Source organism: Corythoichthys intestinalis, chromosome 18 (genome assembly GCF_030265065.1).
Source record: "Corythoichthys intestinalis isolate RoL2023-P3 chromosome 18, ASM3026506v1, whole genome shotgun sequence".
In the NCBI taxonomy this organism is placed as follows: Eukaryota; Metazoa; Chordata; class Actinopteri; order Syngnathiformes; family Syngnathidae; genus Corythoichthys; species Corythoichthys intestinalis.
The window spans coordinates 11,309,207-11,330,496 of NC_080412.1; the positions used below are offsets into that span (position 1 = coordinate 11,309,207).

Sequence of the window (21,290 nt, forward strand, 5' to 3'; positions counted from 1 at the left end):
TTTGTTTCTCATGATTCCACATTTTTTCCTCAGAATAGAGTGATTATATATATTTCCCTGCACTTGCTCTATAAAAGTAACATTTACTGACCACCACAATGTTTTTTATTCATTTCTTTTAGTGTTTCTGAATGCTAAAGAGTTGCACTTTTGAACTAATTCATTATTTTTTTCAAGCTTTTTATCTGAGTTTGTTCCACATGATAAAATGTCTGAGTGAGTGCTCGTTTGAGACTGGTGATTTCATACTTTTTGCTAGGGGTTGTATTACTCCGCTGTTTTTCCTCAATCTCCCTTCGGGCTTTTAATTGGATGCAAAAAAGTAGGCTACAGCGCACCTGAATAGGTTTTCACATCGACTAAGATTTGTGTCAATACAAGTGTCGCTGAACAGAATCCCTTGAGGAAAAATACGTTAAAATGAAGGATTTGAAAAAGATCGGAATATGATCCGTATGTCAAAGTAGTTCAAAGTAGCGCACGACACTTAGCTTAGCATGTACTCGACACAAGGGGTAAGTATCCCCCTTCTACATTATGCTAGTAAGCTAGAATACTATGAAGGAGAGGGCATGGTTGCCACACTGTATATATTGTATGTAAGCTGTTTGTGTACACGAATAAGACGTCCTCGCTAATACATGTTACGTTCGCCATCTGCTTGGAAAAAACACCAAAAAGGTCCGGAGACATCGCTCTTTTCACCAGCAGTCATAACGATAATCATGAAACAATAGCCTCCTTGTGGAAGGAGCGCATGGAGGAGTGTCAGGAGCACATCCAGTAGTGTTGCAAATGCATACGGGAGCGTCGGGAGAGCATTCGGGAATGTCCGGAGTGCGTATGGGGCTGTCTGGAGCGGAATACGCTGTTATCCGACGCCTGGTCGCATTTTCAAACCCTGTTACACCAAACCTGCTTTGCGTTATCAGTTCAGCAGCAACGTGACAATAACATCGCATCGGATTAGCGGAGAGACAAAACGAGACAGAAGCGAAAAGCTAAATTTGGGCCCACACAGTTGATTGGTCTCAGCGTGACGGTTTGCGCGACCACGCTGAGCACTCAGTAGTCGCCCAAAAGTGAAAGTTTCTTGACATACACGCATCGCCGTCTTACTATATATTCATATTGAACAATTTTTATAGATACGTTAGCAGTTGCTAGCGGAATCTCTTGATTTCTAACCAAAAAAATAAAACCTCAGTCGATTTATCTTGACCATTTCTCTTAAAACCCCTGAGATAACCACAGATGGCCTTCAGTACAAAAAGAGCAAAGTCTTCTTTTTTGTCAAACGAACAAATTGTCGGACAAACTTTGTCGACATTACGTGGGAGTTTCGCCGCGTTAACTGGAACGGACGCGTTAAATGCTGCCCTGTGGAGGCTGTTAACAGCATAAACGCACCTCTGAGATGGCAGAGGTGAAAAACGGTAAAACGTTTGTACATCCTTCGTTCAGGCACTCTAAAAAACTATTAAGGTGACACATTCGCGTTGATTGTTTTAAGTTGGATTGGGCGACAGCTGATTGGTCGGTGATTGTTTGGCTTGGGAGGTCGCTGAGGAATAGGGCTTTAAGGGGAAGGTGGTGCACGATGGAAGGCACAGAGTTTATTCTAGGCAAACAAAATGAATTTCAAATATGGAAGAATGTTTTCGTACGTTATTTTTAAACTCCAACTGCTCTTCTACACGGAAACGATCAAGTGTGTTTCTTTTTTGCAAAGCGGCCAATACTAATAACACTTATGTATTCGCTCTTTAGTTGTGCTTTCCGACGGACCCTGAAAGCAGCCTCTGTAAAGATATTTAGAAGAATGCCCCAAAGACTACAATGATAAAGTCTTTTATCGTGCGGAAATCGGATGACAAAAAAAAAAAACGGACACCGTTTTCCTATTTCTGAATTGGCGAAGAGACGCGAGGAGGCTAGAAGCTACATTCAAAGAATGCTCAGGGCACATGTCGGAGCAAATGTCCGCAGTGCGTTCGGGGTCCTTAAGAGGCCATGACGCTTCGTCTCAGCAGGTCCTCGTTTCCGGAACGTAGTGGCGCTAGGCGGAGTTTGCGTGCGCCGCCCGGGCGCGTGTCCAAGTCGCTCTGTTCCCCGTCGGAAAAATAACCGTCGCCGCGGAGCAAATGCCGGTCCTTCGCCTCAGACTTCGCCCTGCCGACGCCCCGCCCTCTGGATTTTACATGACGCGACCCGCGTAGCCGCGGAGATGGCGAGGAGGGCATCGCTCTTGACGTGACACCCTTGCTGCCCCATGGCCCGCCGTCCTCCGAGATGTGGCAGGAGTCCATTTTGGAAATAGGCGGCTGTAGGTCAGAACTCCTGGTGTGGTGGCGGTGAAGGTGGAAGACCCCGGAGGAACCTCGGGACCCCGCCCCGTGCTTCTCCTCTGACCCCATGCCCGTCCAGGAACCCTCCACGGTGGAGATTTTGGACACCGAGCCGGCGGACACAAGCGCCCGTGGTGACGGAACGGTGCCGGAGGTGGCCAGGTGCCCACGGGCGCGGGGCTTACAGCTGCCTCGGGATTTGCGGCCCAGCTGGGGCGTCTTCCACGTGGACTCCATGGAGTTTTCCATCATCAAATTAAGCAGATTCTCCTCACCCTGCAGAAGCTGCAGCAATACCAGAATATTTAGTCGTTAACTAAATAAAAAGGGTTTCTGGGTCTACTTGAGACATGCTGATCAAAAGCTGAATTCGACAATTTAAAAAATCGTTTCAAGAACATTTCTGTTCCTTTTAGTAATGGAAGAATATTACCTGGTCGGAAAGCAGGCTGCCACTCTTGTCCTGGTGCTGTGAAGCCAGGGCCCACTTGCTGAGCATGTCGTCGGCAGTGATCTGCACCGACTGAGCTAGCCAACTGTCGAACAATGAGTTGTCCAATGGGAAAGACTTGGACAGACCTACAGAGATAGTGGGCAGTTTTAAACAATTGAGACTTAAAACCTTCAACCACAAATAGAGCAAATGATTATTTTTGGTCATTTAAAAAATATTACAGTGTTTTCTGGACTACAAGTCACAATTTATTGGATAGTTTGGCTGGGCCAGCGACTTGTTGTATTGTTTAGGCTATAGTTATCAGTTATCAACTGTTAATATGTTAACAGATGCCTATTTAGCCTGTTTATCTTAATTTTAAAATTTTTAATTTATCATATATTGTTGGTTCTTGGTTTCTGATAAATTAAATAAATTGCCCCCCAAAATGCCACTTATATTCCAGTGTGACTAATGTTTTTTACCCCCTTCATCGTGCTTTCTTTGTCTAGTGTGACTTACAGTGGTATGAAAAAGTATCTGTGGCCCCCTGTAGCAGCAATAACTTCAACCAGACCCTTCCTGTAGCTGCAGATCAGTCTAGCACATCGATCAGGACTAATCTTGGCCCATTCTTCCCTACAAAACTGCTGTAGTTCAGTCAGATTCCTGGGATGTCTGGCGTGAATCGCTGTCTTTAGGTCATGCCACAGCATCTCAATGGGGTACAAGTCTGGACTTTGACTTGCCCACTCCAGAACGTGTATTTTGTTCTTCTGAAACCATTCTCAAGTTCATTTACTTCTGTGTTTTGGATCATTGGCTTGTTGCAGCATCTATTTTCTTTTTAGCTTCAATTGTCTGACAGATGTCCTCAGGTTTTCCTGCAAAACATCCTGATAGTCTTTTGAATTCATTCTTCCATTAATGATTGCAAGTTATCTAGGCCCTGAGGAAGCAAAACAGCCCCAAATCATGATGCGCCCCCCCACCTTGCTTCACGGTGGGGATGAGGTTTTGATGTTGGTGAGCTGTTCCATTTTTCCTCCACACATGGCGTTCTGTTTTACTCCCAAACAATTCAACTTTGGTTTCATCAGTCCACAAAATATTTTGCCAAAACTTCTGTGGAGTGTCCAAGTTCCTTTTTGCGAACATTAAACGCGCAACAACGTTTTTTTTAGACAGCAGTGGCTTCCACCGTGAAGTCCTCCCATGAACACCATTCTTGGCCATAGTTTTACATATAGTTGATGGGTGCACAGAGATATTGGACTGTGCCAGTGGTTTCTGTAAATCTTTAACAGATACTCTAGCATTCTTTTTACCTCTCTGAATATTCCGGGCTGAACTCTTGGCATCATCTTTGGTGGATGGCCAGTCCTTGGGAGAGAAGCAACAGTGCCAAACTCTCCATTTGTAGACAACTTCTCTGACTGTCGATTGATCAATATCCAGACTTTTAGACATGGTTTTGTACAATCCTTGATCACAGGTCTTCAGATAGCTATTTTGACCGAGCCATGATGCACATCAGACAATGCTTCTCATCAAGAGAATTCTCACCCGGTGTGTGTTTTATAGTGGGCAGGGCAGCTTTAAACCAATCATCAGTGATGGGCACACACCTGACTTAAAATGTTTGTCAAAAGTTGGTTTTAATTGCTCCTAAAGTTAAAGTCTCCTAAGTCAGATGGTTCATTTACTTATTTTTCCCCCTACTGTCATCGTTTGCATACTATCCTCATTGAAATATGAAAACCTAATTCTAAACCTAAATTTCAAAAAGTTCAGATACTTTTTCATACCACTGCATACACGGATGCAACTTAATAGTCCGAAAGATACATTTTTAAAATTAGTCATCACTATTGTATTTTTGATATTATTTTTACATAATTATAAATACATGTATAAATACATACTATGTCAATTAAAGCCAAATTAATTAAATTAAATCGAATAAAACCATATATACTCTGGTTACGGCCAAAGGAACACACCAAAGTTGTGTTTTTTTTCATAGTATTTAACTAACTGCATGCCATTGATAGCAATCAGACATCCAATTCATTTAAACTGGGAGGACTGACAGTAAAATCTCATCTTTCAGTGCCATTGACAGCGCTAGACGTCTAGTGCTGCAACAATTAATTGGTTAACTCGAGTAATGTGATTAGAAAAAAGCTTCGAATCAAAAATTTGCTGGTCGAGGATTCGTTGCAGTAGAGTAGCGTTTTAATGATTTATTTCAAAAGTGTTTATATTTAGTTTTACTAATTTGGGTGGATACACTGCCCTCTAGTGGCAACAGTGAATATGACTTATTTAACATAATTGAATCCAGCTGCTCCCTGTTAAGACCAACATAATATAAGTGTTTTTTCTATGCATTCGTAATTTAGTTTATAGGTATATTTAGCAGTTTCATGAGGGAGTATGTGTTTGAACGATTTGTTGAGAGCATTGTAAAAAAAAAAGTTAGCATTTTATAGCATTTAGGCTAGCAGACTTTTGCTATGCAAGTTAGCCAATTGTTCTTTTGTTGTATTTAGATCCACATTTTTTGATACCATTTGAAGCTAAAATCAGGTATTTTAATTTATTTTTTAAATGGAAGTGCAATCCTGCATAGTTTGAAGAAATACTCGGGACTTTTATTTTGTATTGGCATTTAATGCTCATTTGAAAGTGCAATCTTAGAAAGCCTTTGTTTTGCATCTCCTAAAATTGATTATGCAATGCATTAAATGTTCCTTATCCAAATACTCGATTACTTGATTTAGTTGATAGAATGATCGATTACTAAAATAATCAATAGCTGCAGCACCATAGACGTCCAATCCATTTTGACTGGGAGGGGGAAAATAAACGTTCTAGCGCCGTCAATAGCAGCCAATGAGTTAAATGAGCTAAATATACTAGTACAGTGGTACCTCTACATACGAAGTTAATCCGTTCCAGGAGCTTGTTTGTAAGTCGAAATGGTCGTATGTCGAGCAGGATTTTCCCATAGGAATACATTATAATTCCATTAATTCGTTCCACAGCCCAAAAACCTGCACTAAATCCTTAAAAAATACTGCTGGTACTATTACAAATGGCAATTACATATAGCAAAACAAATAAATAATAAATAAAAACCGGATTAATAATATAATAATAATAATAATTCCTGTAATAGTGTAACGAAACGGGTTCTAATAAGGCGGACGTTTTTTTCTGTACCTGAAGGCACCACGGCGCTGACGTGACAAAGAGGGAGGGGAGCGGGTGAAAGTTTACTTTCGCTTTCAATGCTTTCTTGAGAACATCGTCAATTGCGGCAGACAGCAGGCGTTTTGTGTTGAATAAGTTGTGAAAGAAATGATGAAAACGTGGCGAAGCTGGCGAGTTCTCTGGAGATGTTACCACAATAAGAATTGTCAGCTTAACTTATAAAGACTGGCGAACGATGGTCGGAGGAGGACCGTGGAGATGTATTGTTGAGCCATTTCACGGATGCCCACCCTACGCTCATATTTTTCTGTCATTTGCATCTTCATTTAGAAGGTAAGTGTCAACTTTTTCCTTGTTTCACCACCTGTACCAACCTTTTCTGAAACCTGTGTTGATTTGTCACACAAGAAAATCCGCCATGCATTCGTCTGCGGTGCTGCCATTGTCGTCGTATTTCGAGCATGTCGTCGGATGTAGAAACAAATGGCGAGTCAAAATTTACGTCGGATGTCGAAAAGTTCGTGTGTCGAAGCGATCGTATGTAGAGGTACCACTGTATATATATAAAAAAAGACACTGAATTCTGTTTCCACTTAAATCTTCAGAAATGATGTGCCAAGTAGGACAGCAGGAGGTGCTGTTTGGATTCCTGTGACACCACCGAGCCTCCTCACAAATACATGCACATTAACACACACATTTGTTTCCATGACGCAGCATGCCTCTGCAAGAGAAGCGAGGGAGGAGGAAAAATAAGCAGGAAGGTAAACATGCCACCGTGGAACTAACGTTACATACGCTTTTACACCATATTACACAGGGACCAATAAGAAATGAATAAAAACTGACATAATGTTATGTTATTGTTTTGAGAGCCTTAGGTGAGAAACTAAAATTCTAATTCTTATTTTTTGAAAACATCTTGTTTTATGAGCACTTCAGAGCAAGAGCCCAGGCCTGCTCAGACTGTTGCCCACCAAACAGGCCCTCAAGTGGGACGGTCATGCTCACACAGACCTGCCTAAACTGTGATTCTCATAGATTTTTGTTTTCGGTGATGATGAAAAAATAGTATACTCATAGAGTGTACCTAGCTCTTTAAGCAGGGAGTCACTGTCTGAATTCCATCGCTCCTTTCTCTCCTTCCCTGCACTCTGCTTCCTCTTTACTCCACCCTTCTGGGCTTTCTCTGCAAGGAGAGACAATTATACAGTATATTATAGTATAGACCTTAGTTATATAATAGTTTTTTTGAACAACTCTTTAGAAGTCACTATTTAACGCAATGGCTGCAGTGGACGGTGCTAGACATCCAATACATTTTGACCAGGAGGAGGCGAATGAACGTTGGTTCCAGTCAAAATGGATTGGACGCCTAACACAGTCAGTGGCAGCCATGACACATAGAATATGTGAAAAAATACATACAATTGTTGAATTGGATCTCAATGCATTATATTAACCTTGAGCCACCTGCTGCTTCGTATTTCATTTTTTTCTCCATTGTGAGTACATCTAATTGCCCACAAGAGAATTTTGTCAATAAACAGCCCGTTTTCTCCCTCTTTTAATTTTCCTAATCTGATTTTTCTCTTTTGTGTGCATCGCAGCGCAGCAGGAGGAGGAAAAAAATCTTTTGGGGTTTTCAAGGGCGAGAGTGAAAGATTCTCCACTGCATCTCGTAATCTGTGATCATATCCAACCGCATCAGCAGTGCTCTAAAACATCATTTTACAAGCTTTTATGTGCATTATTTAAGGCAAGTTCTGCAAAGGTCCTCGATTTTAAGAGGCAATAAATTGCCATTTTTAGAACTTTCACATAATCAAAAAAATTGCAGGGGTGTTAAACCTGGTCAATTTGGTAGAGCTGGCAGGCTGTGACTTCTAAGATGAAATTTGGTAGGCATGTAGACCCATAAAAGTCTCAAGAAGACATGGGCAAAAATTCTTGGGAGTTTTGTAAAATCACTTTAATTTTTAAAAAATAAATCCGGATTTTGTGAGGAGACCCACAAAAAAATGTCTTGATGAGGGAAGCACTCAGAGAGCAGACGTCCGCCTAAGCAACCAAGTTATACTTCCACGTCAGACCTGCGCCGTCAAGGAAGACCCGAGTTACGACCCTGCGCCGTAGCCTGACGCGGTCCTCTCGAATTTTCTAACCTTCCCGTCGCGTAGACGCGTATGACGTGGCAGAAACGGACTGTGATTGGTCCGCTCAGACTGCTGTTTCCGGTTCAGCGCGAAATCACCGCCATTGTAGAATAGAATCAAACATTATTTTCTACACGCAAAAATGGACCAAGCCGACGGGAGTATCATTGAAGAGCAAGTCTCGTCAAGACATTATTGTTATTGCCAATTGGCAAGGTCGGCGATTGAAGAAAAAAAAAAATGCAAGAACCACCGAGACGTGTGTGTTCGGAATCGAGTGGCCACACGAAGCGGTGACCCAGTCGGCCAAAATTATGTCGTATTTTTGGTTGGTGCACTTCATCATTTATCGTGTTCATATGTTTGCTGTGAGTCTGTGACTTATTCACGTGTCACACTTCAAGTATATGAAGAATAAAGCACAGATTTGGTGTCAAAAGAGTTGTTTTGATCTTTAATTTTCAATAACAGACAGTTCACACTAGAGCAGGGCGGTAAACCGAAAATTTACCGTCACCGAAATTCTTAACGATGACCGACGTAATTTTGATCATGTCGGTAAATTCGGTAAATTAATAAATCAAGAAAATATAGTCTTTTCATCCCGCTTTGATTCTGTGTTGTTCGTCTATGTTCATTCCCCTTTAAGAAAGCAGTGAATGTGCTTACGTAGGGAGTCACGTGGTCATCAGGAAGCCAATCAAACAAAAGCCTGGTAGGCTAACGCTAGCAGCTAATGCTACAAGCAAAACGTGATGGAGTGTGGCTTAAGGGAGGTTCACCAAACTTTCAACCGATATTTAGTAGACTCTTGGTAGCATCCAGACGGGCTTTCACTCGCTGTCCTCCTTTGTTCTCACGATTTCCGGAGATGGTGCTTTCAGTGCTTTCTACTGGTAGCCAGGCTAACGCTAGCTAGCGGCTAACGCTACAAATGAACGTTATGGAGTCGGATAGCGGCTCTAACCTTAAAAAATGCCCTGGGGGGGAAAAAAACCTTAAACCATAAAGTAAACACTTGTATTTAATAATTATGTCACAGCAGCCATTAACAATAAGTTGTCTTTTTGAAGTGTACTGTTCAAGCTGCAAGTCATTTGTGTTACAATTACATGTTTGCACAGGCATATTGATTTTGACAATGTACATTGTTCAAGTCATACACGCTGTTATAAATGTTCATACTTCAATTCTTATTGCTTACAATACATTTTTATAAACTTAATGTTGAGACTGCATGTACAATTGTTAACCCTTTAACACCTAAGCCTATTTTGGCCGAATTCGCATGCATTTGAGGTGCCTTTATAGTTCAAAGAAAAAATTGTTTACAATGGCCAAATTGGGTCCCTTTTTTCAGGACACCTTGAACTTCATGTCTAAACTGTTGTTTTCTCCACTGACCAATTATAATCCACATTTTGGACCCAAAAAAGACAAAAAAATCCCAAAATCTTTTTTCAAAATGTGTAATGTTGACGTCAAATTGACAACCAAACATGCTCGACCAACCGTTTTGAAGCTTGATAATATTTATTCAACTTGTTAGGATAAACATTCAATAGAAAAAAATAAGATTGAATAGTTTTATGTTTGACAATTCAACACAAACAGCAGGTATGGTCATAGGCGTTTTTGGCCTTTATACATACTATGGTCAAAACAGGTTATATAGTGTGCAAAATAGTGAGAAAAAAATTTATATCATCTAACACAAAAAGGGTTTGGAAAATATCTCTGTGAAGTTAGGTGTCATCTTATCAAAAGTATATACGTACATGCAATCAAGCTTCTCGAACACACATCTACATAAAAATTGAAAAGATTATAGTGAAGAAAAAATATATATATAACATTGAAAAAAAGTATTTTTAAAATATTGACAAGTAGTTCAATTCAAAATTTTCAGGCATGCGACCCAATAAAGTGTTGGGGGTTTTTTTGCGCACTCAATAAAGCTTCTTGAACAGGTCACGGAGCTGCGTCACACACAACGTCACACAGCCTACTCTTTCGCCGTTTGCGCTCTGCTGTCACTTCTACTCGCCGAGACGCCGATTCATCAGAGGAAAACAACAACAAATGCGACTCATCTTCTTCCTTGAGTTCATGAGATAATGCATTAGCTTGTGCTAAATGTAGTTTGAGATTCATTCTGCACGTTTCAAAGTCGCTCGCTCAAACCAACTGGTGTTGTGCATTTTTCGGCACAACACCGGTCGCTGCTTGCTTAGCATGTCTCCCTTTCAATAGTTGGTGCCTCGCTCGGAAATTTATAAAAAATGATCACATTCGGTTCGTCCTTCCTGACATCACAACGACTCTTGGGATAAGTAATCTTTTGTGCTGCTTTCGGTTTTGAAAAAGGACAAGGAATGATGGAAATATGGAGATGGATACATGGTCCATGCAGCGTTTTAATGCATATTTATGAGTGCAATAAAACTATAAAACTCAAATGACATTATCTCCCGTTTTTCTTGGCCGATTGACTTCAAATAAAAACTGGTGTGGACATCAACTTCCGCACTTTCAAACGAAGACCAACCAGCAGCACGTGGGTGATGTAATTACAGCGTGACGAAGCTTCAAAGACGATATGCATAAACGCGTCGCTGCCGACACGTTCGGTGTTATAGGGTTAAATACAGTATATCAAATTGAATGCTGGTAAATAAATCAACAAGAAATAGTTAATCTGTATTTCATGCATTGATTCAGATTTTCAAATTATATAACAGTCCGCTTGGGCGAATTTATCGTCATTTATCGTTATCGAGATAAATCTGCTCAATTTATCGTGATACATGTTTAAGGCCATATCGCCCAGCCCTAGTTCACACACGATACATCATCAACATGCCTCGGTGCTTTTTATGATAACGTTAAAATCAAGGCTCCCAACGCAGTTTGGGAAGTTCCATAGACGCCAGAAATCTACTATGGCTTCCCACTGACTGGTTATAGGACACGGCAAACAAATCGGACTGGAGGGCTTTGCAGACCTTGAACGCAGTGCTCGATGCCAGTTTAAAGCTAGCCGCCATAGCTAGCTCTCTCCACCCGAGTCTAAAACTCTCTGTGCGGCATCAAAAGTCGGCCAGACCGCCTCGAAACAGTCTTCTGCGTCGCCTGCCCCTCAACATTTGTATGTTCAATATTTATTCAGTGTTGATGAGCAGAATATTTACTTTCAAGAGTTCCATCTTTTATTGTTTATTTTTTTCTCCGTTAAACTAGACTAGCGGAAGTCAACAAGCATGCCCCCAAACCGTACAAACATAACGCCACACCCCTCTAGTGGCTTGACGGTGAATTACAGAGCAACGCGTTCCATCACCGCAGAACTATCAAATGTCAAATGACGCCGTAGTCGCTGCGCCGTCACCGCAACGCGGGAGTATAACTCAGGCTTAATCAGCCAAATTCAAAGTATCGCCATATTTGTGACCCTTGAGACCTTTTCTTTTATCATCTTATCAACAACCCTGCTAATTTGAGTCAAATAGTCTAATCTGTTATCATGTTATTGTGAACTTCTGTTTTTGACCTCTGTGACCTTTGACCTCATTACCTCAAAATGCAACTTTTTCAGTGGCATGGACTATGACAGACGTCCAATCATGTGGCTCTTTTCTTCCTTCAGCTGTGAATTTAAATGAATTTGTCACTAGTAAACGTCTAATCCATATGAACTGGGAGGGTTGGCAGTGAATGAACATTCGTTTATTACCGTCAATGGCACCCAATGTTTTATTGACGTCTTCTGTTTCATATCCTTCAAATTTAATAATAATTAGAGTTGTCCGATAATATCCGATAAAGCATTTAAAATTAGAGCGGATTATCGGTATCAGTTTTGTGCTTGTATATTTGCTGTTCTATTAAATAGAGCACAAGCCATTAGCCTTGATAGATGGGCTGGAAACAGATTAGCACAGCAGCTGTACTTAGAATGACCTCTAGATGCCTCCAAACTGAGATGCTTGGGATTTGTTAACTGAGGGAAAGACCCTATTCACTCGTGGTGCACAAATAAAATGAACAATAAATGAAAGATACTGAATAACAAACTCATTAAATAGAACTAGTGTGTCACCAGATAGAAATAGTAACTAAGAAAAGTAATAAAACACATAATTATTATTAAAAAAATCTGTTTAAAAGCCCAGCAAAATGCATTTTCTATATTGTCATTGCATCAGCATGTCCTATAATTGTATTTCTTTGTCACCCCCTTGTGGATCTTTGGGGTAACTAGTACAAACGTGATTTATTTGTGAATTATTCTTTTTATCTAATTACTGACATTTTGTCTCATTTCAGTTCATTTTCTTTGTATGGGACATTATTTTACCATTTTTTAAACAACTTCAGTTGAAGTTCACTTATTTTTCACAGAATATTGATTTTATTTGGAAAACCTTGAAGTTGTTACATTTACCAATATTAAAGCATCCAGTATCGTTTTGATATCGGTAGGAGTGGGAACCTCTTGGTACCTCACGATACGATATGATTTGCGATACAAAGCTCATGATAACGATGATCTGACGATATTGCGATACAATGATTATCGAAACATTGCTCAGTAAGTCATTCGAGGATATTCTACAGACAACTAATGAACAGAAAAACAAGCTTGTGCTGTGAATTGGAATTAGTTTATCACTTGTAGACGTTCAATCCGTTTGAAGTGGGAGGGATGGCAGCGAATGAACGAATGGCCAATGGAATGAACCAATGCCAGGCAATGAGGTAATTTTGGGCCATTGAAGGTCATTTACCAGTTGATTTTCAGTTACTTCCTGTTGATTTTGGGGTATTTTATGGGTCACTTCCTGTTTATTTTGCATTACAGAACAGGAAGTGACCGGGGAATCACCCGGATCAATAGGCAGCGACTCAAACTCAACAGGAAATGACCTGTAAATGCCCCAAAAAGAACAGCAAGTGACCTGTAAATGCCCTGAAAATCGGACAGATTAACTGTAAATGCTCTGGTTTCGAATGAACAAACGTTCCCAGACTAAATGATTGGGCATCGAGCACCATCAATGGAGACTTATAGTTAACCGAGACACTATTATGGTGGAATATTTTGGTAGCAACTTGTTGGTTCCATTTTTTTTTTTTTTCTTCAAACAGTGACACCTTTTTAAAACGATATCTCGATTCTTGGCAGGAGCATATCGATAACCTTTTGGGAAACAAAGTATCACGATATATCACCATTTCGATATATTGACACACCTCTAGATATCGGTGTCGGAATTTTAGAGTTGGACGAAATCGGGATATCGGTTATCGGTTAAAAAGTCATTATCTGACAAGTCTAATGATAATCTCATTATTCGCTCTTGAGTTATCTTGACGACAAACATAAAACATGAACATTTAGCAGACATGTCTATTTGGCGTAAACCTGCAAAAAAAGTCAAGACGGGAATGTCCAAAAAGACAGCAACTCATGATTAAACTGACCATTTCATTCACACCTCTACTTCCAGACTATGTGTACTCACAGCCACTGTTGGGAATAACGCCATTATAAATAACGCCGTTATTTTTTCAGTGACGGGGTAATCTAACTAATTATTTTTTCCGCCGTTACAGTTACTGACGGTCAAAAGCGGTGCGTTACTTACTCTGAATAAATTGAAGAAACTACCAGCCGTAGCGAGTCTACTCTGCTCTGTTTATTTGTCATCCAAGACATGGGGTGCGTTCAGGATCGAGAATAGCGCACTTGTTTTGTTTTGTGCTTTTTCTTAGCAAAGATATACCACACAGGACGTGCTGGCACTCTGTTTCTTTAATAGCATATATAACTTCAACATTAACACAAACGTACGGCTCTCGGCAGGCCGTGTCTCTAACTCACTCCCGCATCATGTGAGCAAAACAATATTGGCGCTGTGTGCACTTTAGGGTGCCCCGGATAATTCTGTATCAGAATATTACAGCACATACTTCTTATGACTCCAGGCTGTTTGTCCCTGCTCATTCAATTAGACAATGCTCTCCAAAGCTTGCTAACGTTTCTGTGTTTGCTACACCTGAATGTTAGCCTCGTTCCCATCCCCCACTGTCAGCCAGCAAGAAGGCTGCTTCCGTCTTGAGGGTGGCAGACGCTTTGAGGGTGACGGGAGGAGTAGGGGGACGAGGCTACATGAATGCACCACCTGTATAGATCCGATGGAAGTGATTGTGATTGGCTGAGGGTTAAGAGTCATGTGTCATGGTAAGCCAATCAGAGCCGGTGTTTTCACACACAAACCAGAACAGCGCGTGCGGCAAACACAAACACCCAAAACAGATGCAGAGGGATATGATGGCAGAGCATTCAGAGGAAAATTTGTCCTTTACGAGGTGGAGATATAAACACTATTTCAAGTCAAATAACCTGAAGTACAGTAGGCTATGTCTACTTGACCAGTTGTCTCAGGTTGTGAGATTTAATTGATTAAACTCACTTTATATTGTTTATTGCTGATTGGTATTTTATTATATTGTTTACTGTTTGTTTTTGTTGCACTTCGAGTGTAGGATAAATCTGTTGCTGGTGAGGTGCAATAAATATTACAAGGTTCTATAACACAACTACCTGTCTGTTCTTCTCTATTCAAATGACTCGAATACTGCTCAGAAAATTTCAAATTCTTTGACATACAACAACTTCGTTTTAAAGTAACGGAAATAATTACTTTCCCTGGTAACTAGTTACTTTTACTATAGAGTAATTCAGTTACTAACTCAGTTACTTTTTCGAAGAAGTAGTGAGTAACTATAACTTCGAACCTATGCTCTAAGGACCTCTCACCTCTCCATCTCTCACTATGCAAGAGATTCACGTTATGCGGAGTGATTAATGACCTCGCTTTCCAGATGCACTTAACTGCAGTATCAAAAGTGTGTGTGTGTGTCTTCCATCTTACCTGAGCTCATTAGCTTTTCTTTTCCACACTCTCCAGCCCCCACCTTTCTCCCTCTCTTATCTTTACTCGGACCACCATCCCATAAACCTCCCCACCCCTCTTCCTCATTTCGCCTGCCTTTCTCTTCATCTCACACACACACACCACAGGCGAGAACAGATCAGAGAGGCCAAAACTAACCGCTGTCAGCTCGTCACAGTTGGAATGTAAATGTACTGCACTTCCTGAATAACAATACTCACACTCTTATGTGTGTGTGTGTTTTGGGGTGGGGGGGTGCATGTGTCCTAGAAAACTGTGTCAGATAATAGTGTCCATTTTTGTGGGGGTACTGCTTCCAAAAAAATCAAGAGGGCCCTTGCCTGGAACTACAGGTGCATCTCAACATATTTACTGCCATTGACAGTAGTTGTCCGATATTATCGGGTAGCTGATAATCAGGGGCAGATCCACCAGGGTGGTATGGGGGGGCAACTGCCACCCTAAAAGGCTTTCCACTCCAGTTTCCACCCTAGTCGGCACCGATGAAAACTTAAATTTGATGTTGACTGCCAACACTTAAGTACTGGTGTCAGTGAGCATCCTTATTATAACATAAAAATATTGTATGAAGCCAAGTTTCTCTAAATCACGTTGTAAACATGCCTTTTTGTGGTGTCTACATCCGATTTCTTAGAAAACTCTGATTCAATATGTGTACACGTCTCCCATGTTGACACTAGGGGTGTAACATTTAATCCATGTGGATCAATACTGGACTGTCTCAGAAAATTAGAATACACAATATTCTAATTTTCTGAGACAGTCCTGTACATTAATCCACCATTTAAAGCAGGGGTGTCCAAACTTTTTGCAAAGGGGACCAGATTTGGCGTGGTAAAAATGTGGGGGGCCGACCTTGGCTGACGTCCTTTACATAGAACAATATACAGGACTGTCTCAGAAAATTAGAATATTGTGTATTCTAATTTCCTGAGACAGTCCAGTATATCGACTTGTTAAACACAATTGAACATAATGCGATCAAAATGCGAAATGATTCTATTTTGGGGATGCCGTTTAAAAAAAAAAATCGTCATACACATCAAAACTGATATGGCGGAAAACACAGACAAGACTGAAAAACCAGTTTCTGTTCCTGCACCCCTCTTTAAAATAAACTGCTGTATTTTAAGCCAAAAGAACTGTTGTTTTTAATAGAACAATACGTTTTTATGCTGCCCTAACAGATTCATAGCGCAATAAGCCCCCAAACTATTTTTAATGTGTCCTTTTTACCCTGGAAACCCCTCGTTTACAGACGTCGCGCAACCGCTTTTGCTTCAACCCAGCCATATAAAAAGGTAAGTAAGTATAATTAATATCCGAAATGTCTGTCATTTTTAGCTTAGAATCATTAATTGATGTCTAACATTTAGTTATTAAAAAAAAAAAAAAAAAAAAAAAAAAATTCACTTGCATATTTTAAACTTTTAAACAAATTATGTCACAATGAAAAACTGGCGTCTGTAAAAAAGTCACAGATATCTACCATTTTTTTTGTTACTGTCGCATTTTCCCCAATATTTTAGATGATAAATGATCGATCCAAGCAAAGAAAAGAAAAAAAAAAAAAAACGTTTAAAAGGGTAAATATATGAAAATGAAAATCTCGATTACTCCTTGATGTCTGCGATTTCTGCATCATGACCCTTGTTATATTACCATGTTTCACCGATAAAATCCCCCCAAAAATCCAGTCCTGACACTCGGTGATACATGCTAAATGGAGTTTTTGGATCGAATAGAGGTAAGTACGCAATAATATCTCATTAAAATCATGGCGTCTTTATTTATGCTCTCGCATTAGGTTAGGGTTTTGCTGTTTAAAGAAAAAAAAAAAAAAAAAAAAAAAAAAAAAAAAGGATGTATCACACATGCATACAGGACAATTTTGAAATTTGGCCAAATTGGGGGTCTTAGAGCGGAACTTCAAGTCACCTGAGTGTTTTCCACCATATGCATTTTCTTTATTGGTTTAGGTAAATTAGAATGGATTGTGTTAAATGTCTTCATCATTTGTATTAAATCAATCGAAGGGCTTTGAATCGAATCATCGCAGAATATTGTATCATTGTTCAAATTTTTTTTAGATCCGCCCCTGCCGATAATATCGGCCGATACAAGCATTTTAAAATGAACTTGGATCATATCCACATTGGTTTTTCATTATCGGTTTTGGTTAAATGTGCATGTTGCGTTCAAAGTGAATGTAGAAACCTGCCATGTATATGAAGGGCCGTACAAGACATTTTTCATTCTGGCCCTCTCACACACATATATTCTCCTCTCACGTTCATAGATATTATCCTCTCACATTCATACATTTTTACTTTCACATTCATTCATTTTCACTCTCATATTCATACATTTTTACTTTCATGTTCATTCATTTTCACGCTCATATTCATTTTTTTTCACGCTCATATTCATACATTTTTACTCTCACATTCATACATTTTAACTCTGTGTGTGTGTATATATGTAGAAAGAAAATATATGTAAATGAGAGAAGAATATATCGGTATAAGAGTGAATATATATCTGTGTGAGGGGAGAATATATGTTTGTGTTAGTGAAAGTATACATGTCCAATGGGGAAAATAAGTATTTAGTCAACCACTAATTGTGCAAGTTCTCCCACTTGAAAATATTACAGAGGCCTGTAATTGTCAACATGGTTAAACCACAAACATGAGAGACATAATGTGGAAAAAAAACCCCAGAAACTCACATTGTTTGATTTTTAAAGAATTTATTTGCAAATCATGGTGGAAAAAAAGTATTTGGTCAATACCAAAAGTTCATCCCAATACTTTGTTATGTACCCTTTGTTGGCAATAACGGAGGACAAACGTTTTCTGTAACTCTTCACAAGCTTTTCACACACTGTTGCTGGTATTTTGGCCCATTCCTCCATGCAGATCTCCTCTAGAGCAGTGATGTTTTGGGGCTGTCATTGGGCAACACAGACTTTCAACTCCCACAGCAGATTTTCTATGGGGTTGAGACCTGGAGACTGGCTAGGCCACTCCAGGACCTTGAAATGCTTCTTACGAAGCCACTCCTTTGTTGCCCTGGCTGTGTGTTGGGGATCATTGTCATGCTGAAAGACCCAGCCACGTCTCATCTTGGGGATGGCGGGGCTCAGTGGTAGAGAGGGTTGGGGAACAACTCAGAGGGTTGTGGGTTCGATTCTCTGCCCTGATGAACTTGCCTAGGTATCCTTGAGCAAGATACTGAACACCACATTGCTCCTGGTGCTGCGTCACCAGTAGGTAGATGGCAATGTAGTGTAAAGCGCTTTGAGCACCTTGACAGGTGGAGAAGCGCTATACAAGTATAACACCATTTACCATCTTCAATGCCCTTGCTGATGGAAGGAGATTTTCACTCAAAATGTCTCGATACATGGCCCCATTCACTCTTTCCTTTACACAGATCAGTCGTCCAGGTCCCTTTGCAGAAAAAACGCCCCAAAGCATGATGTTTACACCCCCATGCTTCACAGTGTGTATGGTGCAATTCAGTATTCTTTTTCCTTCAAACAAGAGAACCTGTGTTTCTACCAAGTTCTATTTTGGTTTCATCTGACCATAACACATTCTCCCAGTCCTCTTCTGGATCATCCAAATGCTCTCTAGCGAACCGCAGAATGGCTTGGACGTGTACTTTCTTCAGCAGTGGGACACGTCTGGCAGTGCAGGATTTGAGTCCCAGGCGGCGCATTGTGTTACTGATAGTAGCCTTTGTTAGTGTGGTCCCAGCTCTATGTAGGTCATTCACTAGGTCCCCCCGTGTGGTTCTGGGATTTTTGTTCCCCGTTCTTGTTATCATTTTGACACCACGGGATGAGGAGTAGAAGTGTGCAAAATTTCCAATTCTTAGACTATTCGCGATTCGGCCGTGGAAGATTCGAGAACGATTCACAAACATCCAAAATCCGATTATTGAAATATGCCAAGTAAAGCGGAAGTACAACACACTCAGCGCGCCGCGCGGTCTTCGGGACGGAACGGAGCGGGAGTAGCTAAACATTATGCTTCTCATTAACCGGCCCCTCGGGTAATGCCAACGCTCAACTCATGGCTCTAGCTCAGCTCATGCCACGAGATAAAAAAACACAACAACATACCTGACTGCTGCCGAAAAGCTGCTACAAGTACAGCTAAGCTACATAATGTTACGGTAAATATCATTTATATAGGACTAGATGGATTATAGACTCGGTAGCGGTAGCAGCACATCTGCAAAAAGCTAGATGCGGGCGTTATCAAACGGCCGCCATCTTAAAGCAGTAAACTTCCCTGCAATGCTGTTGTAGCGAACCTTCCAAGCAAACCTAATTAACTTTTTATCTAAAATACTCCTAAATCGGTAAAATATTGACTTGAATCTATCTTTAAAATAGTTTTAAAACTTTCACATGTCAAAAGTAGACAAAAGGGAAATTATGGAATAACGGGAGCAATTTTAACAACTTTAACGGTTGATTCACAACATTAAATTAATTGAATGTAGTTTAAAGCTGCTGATACAGAATGGGGACTGGAGTTTTTTTATTTAATGTTATTTTTGTATATTTGTTTACTGCTATATGTTAACTTGATACTGAAATATTAGTTTGGTTTAGCCTGAGAGTATTTTTGAACAATTTTGGAACTAATGTGCAAAACTTTATTTTAAAAAAAAAAAAAAAAAAAAAAAAAAAAAGGAGGGGGGTGCATCAATAATCGTTTTATAATCGAATCGGAGCCTCTGAATCGTAATCGTAATCGAATCGTTAGGTGCCCAAAGATTCCCAGCTCTAGTGAGGAGGGAGTTGAAAGTCTGTGTTGCCCAACGACAGCCCCAAAACATCACTGCTGTAGAGGAGATCTGCATGGAGGAATAGGCCAAAATACCAGCAACAGTGTGTGAAAAGCTTGTGAAGAGTTACAGAAAACGTTTGGCCTCCGTTATTGCCAACAAAGGGTACATAACAAAGTATTGAGATGAACTTGTTGTATAGACCAAATACTTGTTTTCCACCATGATTTGCAAATACATTATTTAAAAATGAAAAAATGTGATTTTGTGTTTTTTTTCCCCCCACATTCTGTCTCTCATGGTTGAGGTTTACCCATGTTGACAATTACAGGCCTCTCCACTATTTTCAAGTGGGAGAACTTGCACAATTAGTAGTTGACTAAATACTTATTTGCCCCACTGTATGTGTGAGTGAAAGTATAGTGAAAACGGAAGGCAGCTCTGATTGGCTAGCTCTGATTAGCTGAGAAGCTGAAGCAATTCCTGTTGAGGCGGGTCAACATGGAAGAGGAGAAGCGAGCACTTCGTCAAGCAGTTGGGCTATTACGAAATATTTTGTCGACCTCTGAAACGGTCACATCTTTGTCATCCTGTCTCGAGCGGCAGAGGACAGGATCAGTTGCACCCAACGTCACTCATAATAACGTGATTGAAAGTGAGATGAGAGAAATTTTCTGACCTAGCAACTCCCAAATCCCTTTAACAGTCCAAGCGGGAGCTAACGTGACACGTGCCCAAACTGGAGGATCGTCATGGCAGTAATTGTGATATCACACGCACCAACATTTTGGCAACTGGAACTTCCGGCAATGGAAACACTGCGGTGACCTGAGCCGCATTTTCTGGTTTTGTGGTCAAGCCAGCCGCACTTTCTTTTTAGTTAGATAAAAAAAAAATCATGGCTCTGACGTCATGTGGAAGAATAGTGCAGTGGTAAAATCTGTTGTCTGCAACTTGGACTACGCAGATTCGAACCCCGCTAGAGACCTACATTTATTTACTTGTATTTTTCTAAATAAAAAACATTAATGATGGCTGCCTGACTATTTAAGACACTATTGTAAATAAAATCAAGCACGCACTTTCTATAATTGTGTCAAGTATTTTGGCAGATCATATTTTATTTGCGCTATGATTTACAGCAATGATAATAATAATAATAATAATAATAATAATGATAAAAAATATGTTCCACAAACAGCAAGGAGAGTTCTATGAATGCGCACTGATAATGATTAAAAAGGTCACAAGACCAATTAGCTATTCAAGTGAAAATATAGTCAAAAAATAAATGAATGAATAGAGCTAAATTGGAAAACTAAGAGGTGTGCTCCAACCTAAAAGA

General features: G+C 40.2%; 1 protein-coding gene across 1 annotated transcript in view; it reads right to left on the reverse strand.

Moving 5' to 3' along the window:
• Positions 1–200: 200 nt before the first annotated feature.
• Positions 201–21,290, reverse strand: part of jade2 (jade family PHD finger 2) — a 122,356-nt gene continuing 101,266 nt past the window's right edge. Inside the window, exons 12-14 of the mRNA XM_057821972.1 lie at positions 7,094–7,192; positions 2,782–2,927; positions 201–2,633 (exon numbers count right to left, since the gene is read on the reverse strand). Of these exons, the coding sequence (XP_057677955.1) occupies positions 2,004–2,633; positions 2,782–2,927; positions 7,094–7,192 (875 nt within the window). The 3' untranslated portion in view covers positions 201–2,003. The remainder of the gene's footprint in view (positions 2,634–2,781; positions 2,928–7,093; positions 7,193–21,290) is intronic.